This window comes from Neovison vison, chromosome 10 (assembly GCF_020171115.1).
Source record: "Neovison vison isolate M4711 chromosome 10, ASM_NN_V1, whole genome shotgun sequence".
NCBI classification, from domain to species: Eukaryota; Metazoa; Chordata; class Mammalia; order Carnivora; family Mustelidae; genus Neogale; species Neogale vison.
In genome coordinates this window covers 58263569-58280473 of record NC_058100.1, presented here as the reverse complement: position 1 = coordinate 58280473, position 16905 = coordinate 58263569, and the positions used below count along the sequence as shown (strand labels likewise).

The 16905-nt window shown below is 36.2% G+C and overlaps 1 protein-coding gene across 2 annotated transcripts in view; it reads left to right on the top strand.

Annotated features, from left to right (window-relative positions):
• The window catches only part of RABGAP1L (RAB GTPase activating protein 1 like), a 770846-nt gene that overhangs the window by 442978 nt on the left and 310963 nt on the right, over positions 1-16905 (top strand). For both annotated transcript variants that reach the window (XM_044267366.1, XM_044267367.1), the window contains exon 14: positions 5621-5734. In XM_044267366.1, coding sequence (XP_044123301.1) covers positions 5621-5734 — 114 coding nt within the window. The remainder of the gene's footprint in view (positions 1-5620; positions 5735-16905) is intronic.

The following is a 16905-nucleotide window of genomic DNA, read 5'->3' as shown; positions in this document are numbered from 1 at the left end:
ATATGGCTGTAGATGCTTTTGGTGGGTGTATTTGGAGTCTAAAAGTAACCCCAGGTATTTGTCATAGAGAGTCATCTCTGCTCCGACCTAAATTTCATAGGCTCTCTGGGAAACCAGGCTGTGCCCATAGGCTGCAATGCTGCTTAGTCTTCCAGTCCCCAAAGAATGCTTTATTGTATTCATGTTTCCCACTCCAGTCCTGGCACATCCTTCGGGATCAAGGTATCTATCACTCTATCACTTCTTCCTGTCCCCTACCTTCCCCTCCCTTTAGTTCTCGTTGTTGCTTCTCTCCCCGAAGAGATTCCTTCTGGTGATGCCGGAATGTGGCTTATATTTTTGACCTTTGTGTCAGGCTTTGATTCCGAGACATTTGGCAGCTTGTGTGTTCAATGCTTGGGAAACAGGTTGCTGCTTACAGTAGGATTTCGTTAACGTTTATTTCTTTGCTTCCATATTATCTCATTTATGCTAAGGCTGCCCCCCACCCCCACTTGCATAGTCAAGGAATGAGAACTGGCAATGATCCATTCTTTTTGTGTTACTGTTTCTAGCTCACGATTTCAATAGCATGTTTGAAACTAGAATGCACTTTCATATTTTCTCCTTTTATCTCTGCCTCTTTGGATTTTTGGCAAACATCAAGGCAAATAAATCAGACCCACCACTGCAAACCCATCTGCTTTCAGGAGCATGTAAGCCGCCCAGTTTGTGATGTATTACCATAGATCTAGCTCCAACATAGAACTAAAGGAGGATCCCTGTGAAGTAAGAATAGAAGGCACGTTCTAAGGTCAAGTACTTTTTAAGCTCTGAATCATTTATCTGCTGACTGTCAGTAGGCATGGTCTACAGTGGCATTTTTAATAACACTAACAAATTAGCATGGTATTTATACATTTGAAGTTCTTTTGGGTAGATGAAAAGTAAACATGCGTTATACTTTGGATTTGACAATAGGGATTAATAAGAAAAGATGCTGTCATAGTTGTAAAAATGTAGCAAATTAAGGTTATAGTCGAGGTGTTCACTTACTGACATCGCTTTTATACTTCATCTGGTGCTAAGGTCACATGGGAAAACAATCATCTGCAGTAGAATACCTTTCCAGTTGTTGACAGCCCAGAAATTGTTTTATAAAAAAAAATAATAGGCTATGGTCATCCAAACCTCTCTTCCTAATACTTGTTGACACTTGAATGCTGTATTCATTTTTTATTCTCACAACAAACAAGTAAGTGATGGTTCTCTTGGAATAGGAATTAAGAGGATTGCAGACATTTTAAGGCATATATTTAATACTAGAAGAATGCCTCATATAATACTCTTGATAGCAGGCTGTAAAATGAATCCACTTAAAACGATCAAAAGTTAATTGAGCTACTTACCATCGCTCTTAGAGTTGGTTTTAAATTTATTTTCAACAAGCCAAATTATATCCTCTGTTGGAGCATGGATTTTATCACACTAGAGATGATACCTTTTTTGAAAATAAAAAGGTAATTAAGTCTTGTGACTTAGCATTTGGAGATTAAAGAAAAACCTTCAAAGTAAACTAAATAGAAATTTAGTTTCTACGTGGTGGTAGTGTCAGGGGTGTGGAGTGGCGAGCAGGCAGGTAAAACTCACTTTTGAAGCCCTTCTTCCAAACTTTTCACAGTTACTCTCTGCTTCTGGTTAGAGTCAGCTTTTGTGTGTGGCCCAAACTGACTGCTCCTAAAGTTAGGATAGATGCCATCAAGGACTTTGCCTACTAGTTACATACTTGGTGTTGATGGCCCAGAAGGAAGGAGGGACAGTGGCATGTGTCCTCTTCATAACCATGACTTTAACCCTTATCTGATTCTCAGAAGCTAAATTCTGAAGTGGTGATGGACATGGTAGCTCCTCTGGCAAATTCAGCTTCTCCTGAACCCTGACCTTTCCATCCTCCTCCTGGGTTGTGATATCTTTATTTCATGTATATATGCAGAGCTAGGGCCAGAATGTGTACCAGTTGGTAAAAACATTACTTTATGCAAATAATTTTTCACTTTTGCTTTTATTCATGGATTAGTAGAAATAAGGATAATTTAAGACACATAAGATACCTGATGGGAAATTCAGACTGGGGAATATATATATTAAACTGTCCTCATGCTGAAAGCACGTTCATAACATTCATGATACCCAAAGAATTTGGATCACATTGTTTCCTTCATTGTTTAACGTGCATACATGCAGAAAGATGTCTAAAATAGATTTTCACCAAAACATTTAAGTAGTTACATGTGGGACACCTGGGAGGCTCAGTTGGTGGAGTGTCTGCCTTCAGCTCAGGTCATGATCCCAGGGTCCCAGGATCGAGGCCTGCATCAGGTTCCCTGCTCAGCGGGGAGTCTGCGTCCCCCATCTTTTTCTGATCATCCTCCTACCTTGTGCTCTCGCTCTTCAAATAAATAAATAAATACCTTTAAAACAACTAAATAAATAATAAAAAATAATAAACAGTTAAATGTGGTTTTTAAGGAAAAGGAATAATAATTGACTAATTTTTACTTGTTTCTTTAATGATTACTCTATTAGGCAGTATGCAAATAAGTAAGCAATTGGCATGACATAAATTTTGCATTATCATCCCATTTTACAGATGAGGAAAGTAAAGTTTAGTGAGGTTAAATAACTTGTTTAGGATCCTACACATATTAAGTAGAGTAGCCAAAAATAGAACCAAAGCCACTGATACACCATACTGGGCTGACGATTAGAATGGGAGATGCGTCTACTGGGAAGTAAATTGCAGGTCACGTAGTGGACCTCTCTGGATATTGGTGTAGCTGCCCATGAAGGAGTGACCACTTTCCTCTCCCCATTCCGATGAGAATGGTTAGGATTTAAAGAGACTCTGCTTATAGGAACCTTCCACGAAAATGACGTCATATCTGTTTCGGTTGTGCTATAAAATGTTTCTAGTCATTTTTTTTTTTTAAGTGTTTTCACATGAAACCTTTTAACTACAGATATTTAGGTGGTGAAATATTTGGCCTCTTTTTGGTCCTTCTCTATTTTATTTTGTGTAAAAATTCACAACTATAATTGGAATAAGTCTAAATAGAAAATTAATATTGAAAGTCATCATTTTATCTTCCTTTTACAGAGCATCAGCTTTGAGTCAGTATTTGTTGAAAGAGTGAGTGAATTTGGGACTAATCTCCTGAATCTCAGGTCTGGATTCCTGAAATATATACGGTTGTTACTCTCAACAGTATGAGTAATTGGGAGATGAGTAGCTTTACCTTTGAAAACATGATTATTTTCTCTAGTCTAGTACACAATTTCACTCATATTGGTCTATTTGTAAGACTATAGTGTACCTCCTGACCTTCAGTTATGTGAAAGGGATCAGTGAACAACACAGCAAAACATTTTATTTAGTTTATAAAGTGAAGTTCCAAAAATTGTTCCCTTAGTCAACTGAGAGCAATATGTTGGAAGAAAACTCTAGAAACACATATGTGTAGAAAGCATTTGAAAGTAATCCTAGGAAGGGAAGGCTCATTAAAGTCAGGAAAAGTTGATGATTTTTATTTCCATTTGATTTTTTGCCCATTTATTTTTAGAAACAAATCAGGAAGATTCAAGTATGCTTAGAAAAAAATTACTCAGTATTATGCAAAGTTACTTTCTAGAAATTTTTAATCAATTTCCCTTTCTCTGAATCACACTGTTGGTACCATTTAAACACAGTATGATGCCAAATGAGTAGGCAGTTTCCAGGGAATATAATCCAATGATGTCTCTCCCTTAACATCTTGAAAAGTGTAAAAAGAGTTATCCTGTGAACCACTCAGCACATGTTTGCCCCTGAAATAGTTCAGCAGTGGAAGTAGTAACATTTTCATTGGTCATCTTTTCAAAGAGCTTATAAGTGGGAACTATGACTGTGTGGAAAGAGAACCTTCTATTAGGGAAAACCTACACAATGAAAACTTTCTTCTGCCTGATACCAGATCCCCTACTCGAGGGAGCTCCTCCTCAGACTCTGTACCAGACCATAGCTCGTTGTGCATTACCTTTATATTCACCTTCTTCTGTGCTCCCACCTTCCCTCAAAATTTTCTCTGTCCTCAGAACTTGCATTTGCCTTTATAAATATACGCTTTCTGTGCATTCTCTTACTTAAAGGTATGATCATTTTTTTAAAGTTTCATTTTTATTCAGCTGTAGCAGTGCATTCCTCTAAGCCATCGGAATTTCCTCTGAACTGATTTGCAATGTGTTTGGTGTTTGCTAGCAAATTTGGAACATTTCAGTTTGTGTCCTTTCTCCACATGGTATAAGATCTAATTACCACTCAGCATGAAACAGCAGCTGAAGTGAAAAAGGCAGCAAGAGAAGGCCCTGGCTTAACTTAGGAGCTAATCAAGGACTTCCTTCTTACATACTTCCCAGAGGCAAAGAGAAAGGGAGCTAGAACTCATTAAAGTAACTCATGTATTAAACAGTTTTTTTCCTTCCTTGATCTTAACGGAAATGGGGCATTTGTTCAAATCTTTATGGAAGCAAGACATTAATTGACACCTTTAATTTGCACTAGTAGTCACAGATGCTTCCTTCAACTGTGCAAAATATTTTCATCATCAGGGTTGCTAAAAGTAGCCCCATCCTATTTTCTTGACATTTAAACAGATAAACAACATTTATGGGAATCAAATAAAATCAAATGAATGATTATCACTTTTATTCAATTTTGAGCTTTTGGATCCTGAATTTGTCTTAAAAAGAACTTCTAGATTTATCTTTAAAGCGTGTGTCATCCTAATATCGTTTGGGGCTTTTTATTGTCTGGATTGAATGCATTAGGTAATCAACCTATCAGGAGGAAACGATGGGTATTTTTACTTTTTAAATTACTATGGTATGAGTTTTCACTTATCAGATTATCAAAAATTTAAGAAGTTAGAGAATCTGTGGTGTCGGGCTGGTGTGGAAAACATCTACTCCATCAGCATTTGAAGAATGTGTTGTTACAACACCTCTGGAAGGAAAGCGCCTTCATCAAAAATGGAAATGCACGTGCTCTTTGACCTAACAATGCCACCTGTAGGAACCTGTTGTTGAACACGTATGCATAAAAATGTTCCTAGTGGTATTACTTGTAATATAAACAGAAATATGCAGAGAAGTCATTAATAGGAGAATATTAAACAAATCATGGCATGTCCATATCCAGATACCTTATTCCTTTTGATAGCTGCTCTTAAAGAGAATGAAATACCATGTATTGATGAGAAATATTCTCTACATTATCTTATTACGTGAAAGGAGCAGATAGTTTTCTTCTATTTGTGCTTCAAAAAGCAGAGGATAGAGATGTGTTTATACAACTTTTCTCCCTCACCTCCCTCTCACATAAGCATATATTCACACATCTATAGATAGATGGATGAAGGATACAAAAGAAACTGTTGCTGGTGAATGGGACTATGGGTCTGGAATGGGAGGCCGGTATTTTTGGTGGGGGCAGCATACTTTTTCTGCGCAATTTGAGTATTTTTTTTTTTTTAGCATGTATATATATTATTTTTCAATTAAAAAGAAATTTCAAATTACTGACCAGGTCTGTTTTTTTCCGTTTTAGGACTCAGCCCAGGAGGGTGTTATCACCCGAGACATTCATCGTACATTTCCTGCACATGATTACTTTAAAGATACCGGAGGAGATGGCCAGGAATCACTCTACAAGATCTGCAAGGTAGGGCCCTCCATCTCATTTTTTTCTAACTTATTTTACAGGGCCATATCTTAGGAACCCATTGTAAAGACTTTTAGATTTTTTTTTCCTGTCTTCTTTTCTTAATTACACTGCGCCCTATTGCTGCTAGACAGCCAAAGCCCCTTGCCAAGAACTCTCTGGCGTGAGAAAGAATTCAGGAGCAAGGTGTTTAGAGAAAGGGACAAAGATTTATTAAGACTAGAAGAAAGCGATTTCACAAAGTAGCTATCTCTTATCCTAGATGAGGAAGAGACCCTCTTTGCCTCTAATGAAGGGTTTTAAGGTTTTCAGATTAGCTAATGGTATAGGGAGGGGCTTACTCTCTAACTTTGGGTTTATCATTTACATTGGGTAGGTTAGTTTCATTGTTTTAGGGTTGCAGAGTTACCTACAGGGAGCAGTTTGAAGGATGTTGAGCTTTTACTGCTGGAGGGAGTGGCGTTTTGTGATTTTCTATGAGTCAAATTTTGTGACTCTTTTTGTGACTGCTGGCTTTTAGGTTAAGGGTCAGCCTAAAACCAGAATGACTTTACTTAGGTCAGCTTGTCTCTTGAGTCTCCATTCCCTCCTGCCTCAGTGTTCCCTGCTCAGCGCAGAATCCTGAAGGCAGTTTCTTGGCTGCATGTCCCATCAGGGAGGGTGCTCAGTAAGGCCTCACTTTGGCTCAGCTGCTAACAAGAAAGGAACAAAAGGTCTTCTCAGGTTACGCAGCAAAGGCTGCTAGGAGTCCTGATGACTGTCCTCCTGAGAAGATAATGTGGCAGTTGACAATTTTTGTCACATAAGGGTAAGAAAACAATGCGGTTTTTAAATACTAGCAAGTTCTCTGAAATTATTGGTGTATTCTAACATGTCACATTAGACATCTTCATGCACATTAGACATCTTCATGGTGTATTCTAACATGTCACATTAGACATCTTTATGTCCCATTTTAAATTCTTTCAGAATTTTTCAAGGTTGTATCAGGATTGCAAAATAACTTTTTAAATCATTATTTATAGTTAACTTATATTGTCAGTGCTAATTGAGGCCAAAAGCTAAAAATTACAACGTCCATTCAGCAAAGTTTTGCCCTTTCTCCTCAAATTTAAGATGCCTTATGAAATGTGGTCTGTAACTTAACATCGTCCTCACCCCCCGTTACAGTAGAGATTACTACTGAAGATGAACTACACAAAAATCTTGTAATAATGTGGAGGAAAAAGCGAGTACCATGGCTAAGCTTATAAGTTATGTAATCAGTTCCTGAATTATCAAATTTATCCTTTCATTGCATAGCGAAATTTGCCAGTAAGTATTCAGGAGTACGTATCAGTATCATTTTATATTTACTGATTTTTTTTTATATTACTTATAAAAGTACTTGCCTGCTTGCGATCCACGTAGGACTGATGCTTCATTCTGCAAATGGCATAGCTTTCATTAAAATCCTTCTTGCATATTGTTGGTTTAGCCCTTTGCCCACTCGTATTTGATCTTGTTTTTCTCTTCTTTTTTTCCTTCTCTCTTGATGTAGCCTTTGGAGGATTATCATTCAGTGCTAGAAATGCATAGATAAATTAAACTCTGAGAGTGTACTGACTTCTGGAAAGTAATACATCATCTAGTTTTTAAAAATGCCACAAACCATTGAATACCATTACAAATGTATAATATATTCATTATATGATTGTAAAAGGCAAAATTATTACAAAATTTTTCTACCAGTTTTGAAATTCTATAAACTAGTTAGCTTGTCACGTGTAGGGAAGATGTCAAAATTTATGTAGTTTCCTGGTTTATGGAGAAGCGTCTGATTTACGATATATGGGAGAACATTTTCCCCCTCGCATTCAGCGTATTTTCAGCCAATCAGTAACTTTTTCCTTCAGTTTTTCTCTGGCTGATTATACTAGAGAGCTTTTTCCATGTAACCAAAGCAGATGATTTTATGCGCTTGCAGCCTCTGACTTAAAATTTTGCTCCCTTGTAGTAAAAGCAGTATTCCCCTCATTATACAATATTGACAGGAGAAATATCTGAACCAGTACCAAACACAAAGGTAACATTTAAATAGTTGGTACTCTTAAATAGTTGACATCTTTGATATTGCAGATAATAATCCAACCGTGAATTCGTTACACAGTGTTCGTAGTATGTTCACATACTGCATGTAGCCACGTTAGATTATTAGTGTATACTTGCAACATGATTAGAGAGTTTTAAACCTCTAAGTAAAGAATATTGCAACAATGTAGCTCTAAAATACCTTGTAACTGCTGAATATTTTAAATTACACTAAATTTTGTAAAAATGTGGACAACAAAAGAATCATATTAAAAGCATTTCAGAATTCAAGATAATAAAGGAAAGTTGCTAAAGCTTGTAATGTACTAAAATATATCTTACCTAAACATGATTTTACAGCACCCTTTGATAATGGGGGTGATCAGAAATGAATGTATCAGAATGTGTTAGAGAGACCAAAATTTGCTGTGTTCTTGAGTGACGCAATTCCTTCTCTTCTGGATTTGTTTTTTAGCAGTTTAGTGCTCATGCAGGAAATCTCAGGTGGTGGTGTTAACTCACAAACAGGAAAGCGTACTTATAAGTACTTTAGAATTGAATATTCTTCTCAAGTTTGTAAATATACTTTCCTTGGCTTTTTCTATCCAATTTGAGCTGTAGTCTTTGACTGTAGGACTTTCATCCCATATCCCCAAAAGTTGCTAGATGTAAAAAGGCCACTGAATGTGATCCACCTGTCAATCATTTTTATTTCTAGAATCATATCCAACATCATACCTCACATTCTCAGCAATATACCTTTGAGTTTCCATCCTGGATACTTTGCACAAACCTGAAACATTAATACCTTGTTTTTAAAAAGTGGCTTATTTATCAGTTCTTTTTTTGCCCCCCCCCCCATAATCTTTTTCGTGTCTTAGTGCACTGGCCAGAACCTCCATTGTAGGTGTCAAAAGGAAGCAATCATAGTGGACATCCTTATCTTGCTCCTGATTATTTAAAAAAAAAAAAAAAAAAAAAGTGCATCTAATGATTTACCAATCAGAATGATATATCTTATTCACATCAGCATCACACTTAGAGTCCTTTTTTTATGCAGTGCCTTCCATGTGTTATAATAATTTCAAATTTACAAAGTACTTTCGCATATATTACCTCATTTATTTCTGACAACTTATCAGTGGAGCCTATACTAGAAATGTAGTATGCTGTGCTCTTAAATTGAGACAGAAATTATTAAGAGAATTTCAGTTATAGTAAGCGTGGAAATCAATTTTGGTTTCAAGGATACAGAAGTCCGACTGTGGTTGAAAAGTTTTCTGTGTCTCTGGTGAAATGAGAAATGATCTGAACTGTCAGATTAAACGGAAGACTGTTAAAAACTTGCTGTCATGTTTTAATGGCCCTGCCAATTTCCGTTTTTGCCTCTTAATATCTTTTTCAGAGTAGGAGGAAATTGAAATGGCTCAAAGATTCTTCTGTTGTCATAAATTTATGTGTGGAAATTAAACTGAAAGTATAACAGAATTCATAGGATTCTGAAAATGAAAAGTTTAGGGTTCTCCTAGCTCCCTCCATTCTTCCCTTCCTCCTTCCTTCTTGTCTTTCCTATTAGTCAATAACATTTTAAAATAGTGTCCTTGAAAGAAGGAAAAAAATACTAGCTCCCCAAATATCTTTAGCACTTTTCTATTTTAAATATGATATAAAATCTATTTTGAGTTGGGAGACAGGTTGGCACAGTTTAAAGGACTGAACATCAGGAAATCTGGTTCTTGATTCTTTTCTTAAGCAGACTTAAGACTATGGGAAAATCACTTTTTGGATTTCCTCCTCATTAAGGCTATGGGGTCTGATATGATTATTCCAATTTCCAGTTCTAATTTGCAGTGATTCTAAGTGTTTAAATTTTTTTTCTTAAAATATAACAGATGAGTGCAGGATTGAACAATTCCTATGTCAGGAATAATATATATAAAATATAACTGTGTCTCTCAGTTTCCAAGCTATAGGTGAGCATGATTTAATGTTGAAGACTTTACCTGGCTTTCTGTTGTGTTTGGGTATGTGTTTCATGCACACATGAAATGGAATATGTTTAGTAATTTACTTTGAGATACACATCTCTTTAAAGACCTAAGGCCAGTCAGTCATAGTAATCAGTTAAAATATTGTTCACAACTGTATAGATTGAAGAGACACTTGGTGTGCAGTTTAATTTGAGGCATATTGCCTTTTCTAATTTTCTGATCAAAGTAACTGTTTTCTGAAAAAGAGGCTACTGCTGTGAATTGGATGGGAGGGATTGAATATATTACAGAGAGATCAATACCTTTGTTCATCTGGGTTAATAGTGTGATCGTATAATGGTTTGTGGAAGGACAAAAATAAACTTAATCCTTGTTTTATCAAATATTCTCAAAACAAGATTGGATTTAATATAAAAACTTAAACATTTCAGGTATTATTTTGATACCTAATGAGTGACCTGCTGCATGATTTTGAAGAATGCAAATGATCACTGACTACTGTAAAGTTAGATGTAATTATACATTATTGTTTTCTAGAGTTAGGAGGTGTTAGTGGTTATAGGGATGAATTATTTTTCACGAGTTGATTGTATTTTCAATATAAGTTTCTATTTGACTACATGTAATACAACTCTCTTCCTTGGGGTGTCTGAATGATTCCTTGTTTGAATGACAGCATTTACTGAACACATTATAGGCCACTATTCTTTACAAAGCCCAATTTGTTTTTTGTTTTGTTTTTGTTTATTTTTTATTTTATTTTTTTACTTTATTTTTTTCAGTGTTCCAAGATTCATTGTTTATGCACCACACCCAGTGCTCCATGCAATACGTGCCCTCCTTAATACCCACCACCAGTGCTCACCCCTCATCCCACCTCCCTCCCCTCTAAAACCCTCGGTTTGTTTCTCGGAGCCCACAGACTCTCATGGGGCTTCGCACTTAGTGGGGCGTCCATTTGAACATTCTTTCTCTCCTCCCTCTGCCTTTCTCCCTGCTCATGCTTGCTCTCTCTCTCTCTCCCAAATGAATAAATAAATCTTAAAAAAGAAAAGACCCTAGGGACATCACTTTAAAAAAAAAAAAAAAACATTTATGTATTTATTTGAGATGGGGGGGAGAGAGAGGCAGAGGGATAGGAGCCTGATGCAGGTCTGGATCTCATGACCCTGAGATCATGACCCAAGCCGAAATCAAGAGGCTGACCCCTAACTGACTGAGCCACCCAGGTGCCCTGATCCTAGGGACTTCTAATAATAATAATAATAATAAATAGAAATTGAATATCACAGGAAATGTATATTTTTCTTGTAGCTGATTATAAAGCAGTCTTCTTTTTTTTCCCACCAGTTTTATCAAGGAAAAAATTGGCACACATCACTGTATAAGTTTAAGATGTACAGTGTGATTGTTTGATTTACATATATTGTGAAATGATTATCAAAATAGGTTTAGTGAGTATCTATTATCTCATATAGATACAACAGATAGAAGAGGAAAAAAAATGTTCTCCTTGTGATGAGAACTCTCAGGATCCACTCCCTTAACAACCTCTGCATATTCCCTACAGCAGTGTTACCTGTCATCATCAGGCTCCACGTTACATCCCCAGTATTCACTCATCTTGTAACTGCAGGTTTCTCCCTGTTGACCACCAGCATCCAATTTCCCCTCTTCCCACCACCTGCCTTTGGTAACCACAAATCTGATCTCTTTTTCTATGAGTTCGGTATTATGTTTGTTCTTTAGAGTCTACATGGAAGTGGGGTGGTATGGAACGTTTCTTTCTCTGACTGACTATTGAAGGCATCATGCCTTCAAGGTCCATCCATGTTAGGTCGTCATCTTGATAAAGAATGGTTACCTTAAAATCACCTTATCATTAAAGAACTTTAATAAGTATAACATTTAATATATGTATAGAAAAGTGCACAGATATTGAGACTATAACTTAGTGAATTTTTCCAAGTGAGCATGTATAATCACTATAGAATAAAGATACAGAATTTTACTAGCATTCCAGGAGCTTTCCTTTATTTCTTTTACCAGTGATTTCCTCCCCCAAAGGTAACCACCATCTGATTTTTATTACTATACATCAGGATTACGTCTTTTTGAAATTTAAAATGTTGAGTTACACAGGAAGGATTCTATTATATGCTTTCTTTTGTTCCCAATGTCTGTGAAGTTTATCCATGTTATTGTATACGACAGTATGCTGCTTCATATTCCATGGCATAAATATACCAAAATATAGTGTCCATTGTATTCTTGGACACATGCATTTGGTTTGTTGTCAGTTAGGAATAATACTGGTAAGTACATGCTGGTATTAATAGTGTTTTCTTACACATATGTATGCATTTCTGTTGGGTATAGGCCACAGATGAATTTCTGGGTCAAAGTGTATAGACATGTTCACCTTCAGAAGATATTGCTAAACAGGTTTTCAATTATACAGTTTATATTTCAACCAGCAGTGTGTAAGAATTCCAGTTGTGCTCTGTATTTTCAACAACACTCAGACAACTTTCAGATTTCAGCCATTTTGGTGGATGTGCAGTAGTATTTCATTGTGGTTTCATATGCATTTTCCTTATGACATCAGAAGATGAGCACTTTCCACATGCCTGCTGCCCATCAGGATAGCCTCTGTTGTGACAAACTTGTCATTGCTTATTTTTGCTATTGGGTTTCCTCTTATTACTGCCCTATAGTAGATTTTTTTCTGTATCACAAGTATGAGTCCTTTTTTAGGTATATGCATTGCTAACATCTTTTCTCTGGCTTGCTTTTTTACTCTAAAAAAAGTATCTCTTGACGAACAGATGCTATTAATTTTTTAAAGGCCCAATTTATTTATTAACTTTTTCTTTTTTTAGTATATTTATGTCTTTTTTTTTTTTTAAGATTTTATTTATTTATTTGACAGAGAGAAATCACAAGTAGACAGAGAGGCAGGCAGAGAGAGAGAGAGGGAAGCAGGCTCCCCGCTGAGCAGAGAGCCCGATGCGGGACTCGATCCCAGGACTCTGAGATCATGACCTGAGCTGAAGGCAGCGGCTTAACCCACTGAGCCACCCAGGCGCCCCTATTTATGTCTTGTTTAAGAAATATTTGTTTAACCAAAAGTCATGTTTAACCCAAAGTCATGAAAATATTTTGTGATGTAATCTAGAAATTTTATTCTTTTGCCATTTACACTAAGGATTATATACCTGTCTACAGTTGATTATTGTATAAGATAGAAGTCAAGGTTCATTTTCCTTCCATATGTATCTCTAATTGATCCAGCATTATTTTTTTTAAAGATTTTATTTACTTGTTTGACAGATAGAGATCACAAGTAGGCAGAGAGGCAGGCGGAGGGGCGGGGGGTGGGGAAGCAGGCTCCCACCGAGCAGAGAGCCCGATACAGGGCTCAATCCCAGGACCCTGAGATCATGACCTGAGCCAAAGAGGCTTTAACCCACTGAGCCACCCAGGCGCCCCATCCAGCATTATTTTCAAGCAACCATTTAAACAACCATTCTTTCTCCACCGTATTGCTGTAGTATCCTTGTCATAAATTTGATCCATGTATATGTGGGTGTGTATTTGGACCATTTTTTAAAATTCTTGGTTTTACATTTTATATATATATATATTTCATATATAACACTGCGTAAATTTAAGATGTATAGTATATTCATTTGATAATTTAAATATTGTAATGTGATTGCTATTGTAGTAATATTTAGCACCTCTATCATATTACATAATTATCCTATCCTTTTAGTGGTTGGAATAATTAAGTCTTCGTTTCTGAGCAAGTTTGATTACTGTAGTACAGTATTATTGGCTATGTTTATTATACTGTGCATTCAGTCTCTTATTTACTACTTGTTATAAGTTCGTACCCTTAAGGGGTATCAGTTTTATCCCCTGCCTCCATCCCCTGGTAATTGACATTTTACTCTCTGTTTTTTACAAGTTTGACTTTTTTAATTAAACATATAAGCCATATCATACAGTACTTGTCTTTCTCTGTTTGATTTAACTCACTTAGCATAGTGCCCATCCATGTTGTTATAAATGACAGGATATCCTCTTTTCTCATGGCTGAGTAATATTCCAGTGTGTGTGTGTGTGTGTGTGTGTGTGTATGGATATTTAGGTTGCTTCTGTATCTTAGCTTTTGTGAATAATGCCACACTAAACATTGGTATCTCCTGTATCTCTTTGAAATCGTGTTTTCATTTCTGCCCCATTCCATTCAGTTGATCTACTTGTCTGTCTTGGTGCCAACATCACAATATTAGAATTTGAGCAACTTAACAATAAGTCTTTTTTATATTAGCGTTTTATTCTGTTTAAAGTCTTAGAAGGCCACAGGATGGGTGATATTACTATCATTTCAAAGATAAGAACAATTTATGTTCATAGTATCTAGATTTAGACAAATCTAGTGTTTCTTTTCTTTTTCTTTTTTTTGTAGTTTCAAGTTTTTATTTCAATTCCAATTAGTTCACATTCAGTGTAGTATTAGTTTCAGGTGTAGAGTTTAGGGATTCTACACACAATGCCTGGTGCTCATCACAAGTGCCCTACTTAATCCACATCACCCATTTAATCTATCCCCTCTCCCACCTCCCCTCTGGTAACTATCAGTTTGTTTTTTATAGTTAAGAGTCTTTTTTGCCTCTCTCCTTTTACCCGCTATGTTCATTTGTTTTGTTTCTTAAATTTCACATATAAGTGAAAACTTACAGTATTTGTCTTTCTCTAACTTACTTCACTTAGCATAATAGTCTCCAGCTCCAACGATGTGGATACATTGTTGTAGATGGCGAGGTTTTATTCTTTTTTTTATGGCTGAGTAATGTTCCATTGCATATATACACCACATCTCCTTTATTGTTCATCAGTTGATGGACATTTGGGCTTTTTCCATTATTTAGCTATAGTTGATAATGCTGCTATAAACATTGGGGTGCACGTGTCCCTTTGAATCTGTATTTTTCTGTCCTTTGGGTAAATACCTAGTAGTGCAATTGCTGGAACATAGGCTAGTTCTATTTTTAATTTTTTGAGGAACTCCATACTGTTTGCCAGAGTGGCTGCACCAGTTTATATTCCCACCAACAATGTAAGAGGGTTCCCCTTTTCTGCACCCTTGCCAATGTCTGTTGTTTTTTGTGTTGTAAATTTTAGCCATTCTGACAAGTGTGAGGTGAATAACAATAGGTCTTATTATCTGGTAGTGTTTGGCCTACAACATTGTTCTACTTCAAAATTAGTTTTACTGGCTTGGCCCTTCATAGTCTCATATGTTAGAATCAGGGTTGGCAGTTTTTGAGAGAAAAGAAAAACTTCCATAAGGATTTTGGTTGATATTGCATAGATTCAGTACTTTATAAGTTTTCTTAGTTTTTTTCAAAGAGCCAACTTTTGGCTGTTGATTTTATCTATTTTGCATTTGCTTTCTATTTCATTGGTATCTGCTTTTTAAAAAAATTTTTTACTTTTTTAAGATTTTATTTATTTACTTGACAGAGAGAATAAAAAGCTCAAGCAAGAGAGCACAGGCAGGGGGAGCAGCAGAGGGAGAGGGAGAAGCAGACTTCCCACTGAGCAAGGACCTCACACAGGGCTTGATCTCAGGACCCCAAGATTGTGATCTGACCTGGAGGCAGATATTTAACTGACTGAGCCACCCAGGCATCACTCATTGATACCTGCTCTTACTTTTATTTCATTTATTCCATTTTAAGTTTAATTTGCTGTTTTTTTCTAGCTTCTTTGGATATATGCCTAAATCAATGATTTTTTTAGTCTTTCTTTTGTTCTAATAGGTGCAGAAAGGGCTATAAATTGCTGTTAGGTACTGCTTTAAATGCATTTGTACAAAGTAGTTTTTCTGCATTAAAGCTGTAATTTTTAGGTGCACCTGGCTGGCTCAGTTGGCTAAGTATCTGCCTTTGGTTCAGGTCATGATCCTGGGGTCCTGGGATCAAGCCCCACATAAGGGTCCCTGCTCAGCGGGTAGTATGCTTCTCCCTCTCCTTCTGTGTCTGTCACTACTGTGCTCGCCCTCTCTCAAATAAATAAAATCTTTAAAAAACTGTGATTTTTGTAATCAACATAATTAAGGTTTAATTTACATACAATAAGCTGTATCTGTTTTATGAATATAGTCTGATAAATGTTGACAGGTATATACACCTATGTACATAATTAAAATATACTGCAATCAAGATACCAAACCTACATCAATTAAAAACTTCTGCACAGGGGTACCTGAGTGGCACAGTCAGTTGAGCATTTGACTCTTGGTTTAAGCTCAGATCATGATCTCAGGGTCCTGGAATCAAGCCCTGTGTTAGGTTTTGCACTTACTGTGGAATCTGCTTGGGATTCTCTCTCTCCCTCTGAACTTCCTGCTCCTGTCCTCTTTCTCTCTCTCTCTCTCTCTCAAATAAATAGATAAAATCTTAAAAAAAAAAAAAAAAAGCTTCCACATCTGCACAGTAAAGGAGACCATCAACAAAATGAAATGGCAACCCACGGAGTGGGAGAAGATAGTTGCAAATCATATATCTGATAAGAGGTTAATATCCAAAATATTCAAAGAACTCATACAACTCAATACCAAAAAATTAAATAATTCAGTTAAAAAATTGTCAGAGAACATGAATAGACATTTTCCCAAAAAAGACATATAGATGGCCAAACAGGTACATGAAAAGATGTTCAACATCACTAATGCAAATCAGAGCCATGATGAGTTATCACCTCACACCTGTAAGAGTGGCTAGTATAAAAAACAAAGAAAGAAGAAGTGTTGGTAGGGATGTGGAGAAAAGGGATCCCCTGTGCATGGTTGGTGGGAATGTAAATTGATGTAACCACTATGGAAAACAATATGGCAGTTCCTAAAAATTTAGATATAAAACTACCATATCCAGCAATTCTGTTTCTAGGCATTTATTTGAAGAAAACAAAACAAAAAACTGACTCCAAAAGATATTTACATTCCTTTGTTTATTTGCAGCATTATTTACAATAACCAAGATATGAAAACAACCTTAGTGTCCATCTGTAGATGAATGGATAAAGGAAATGTGATAT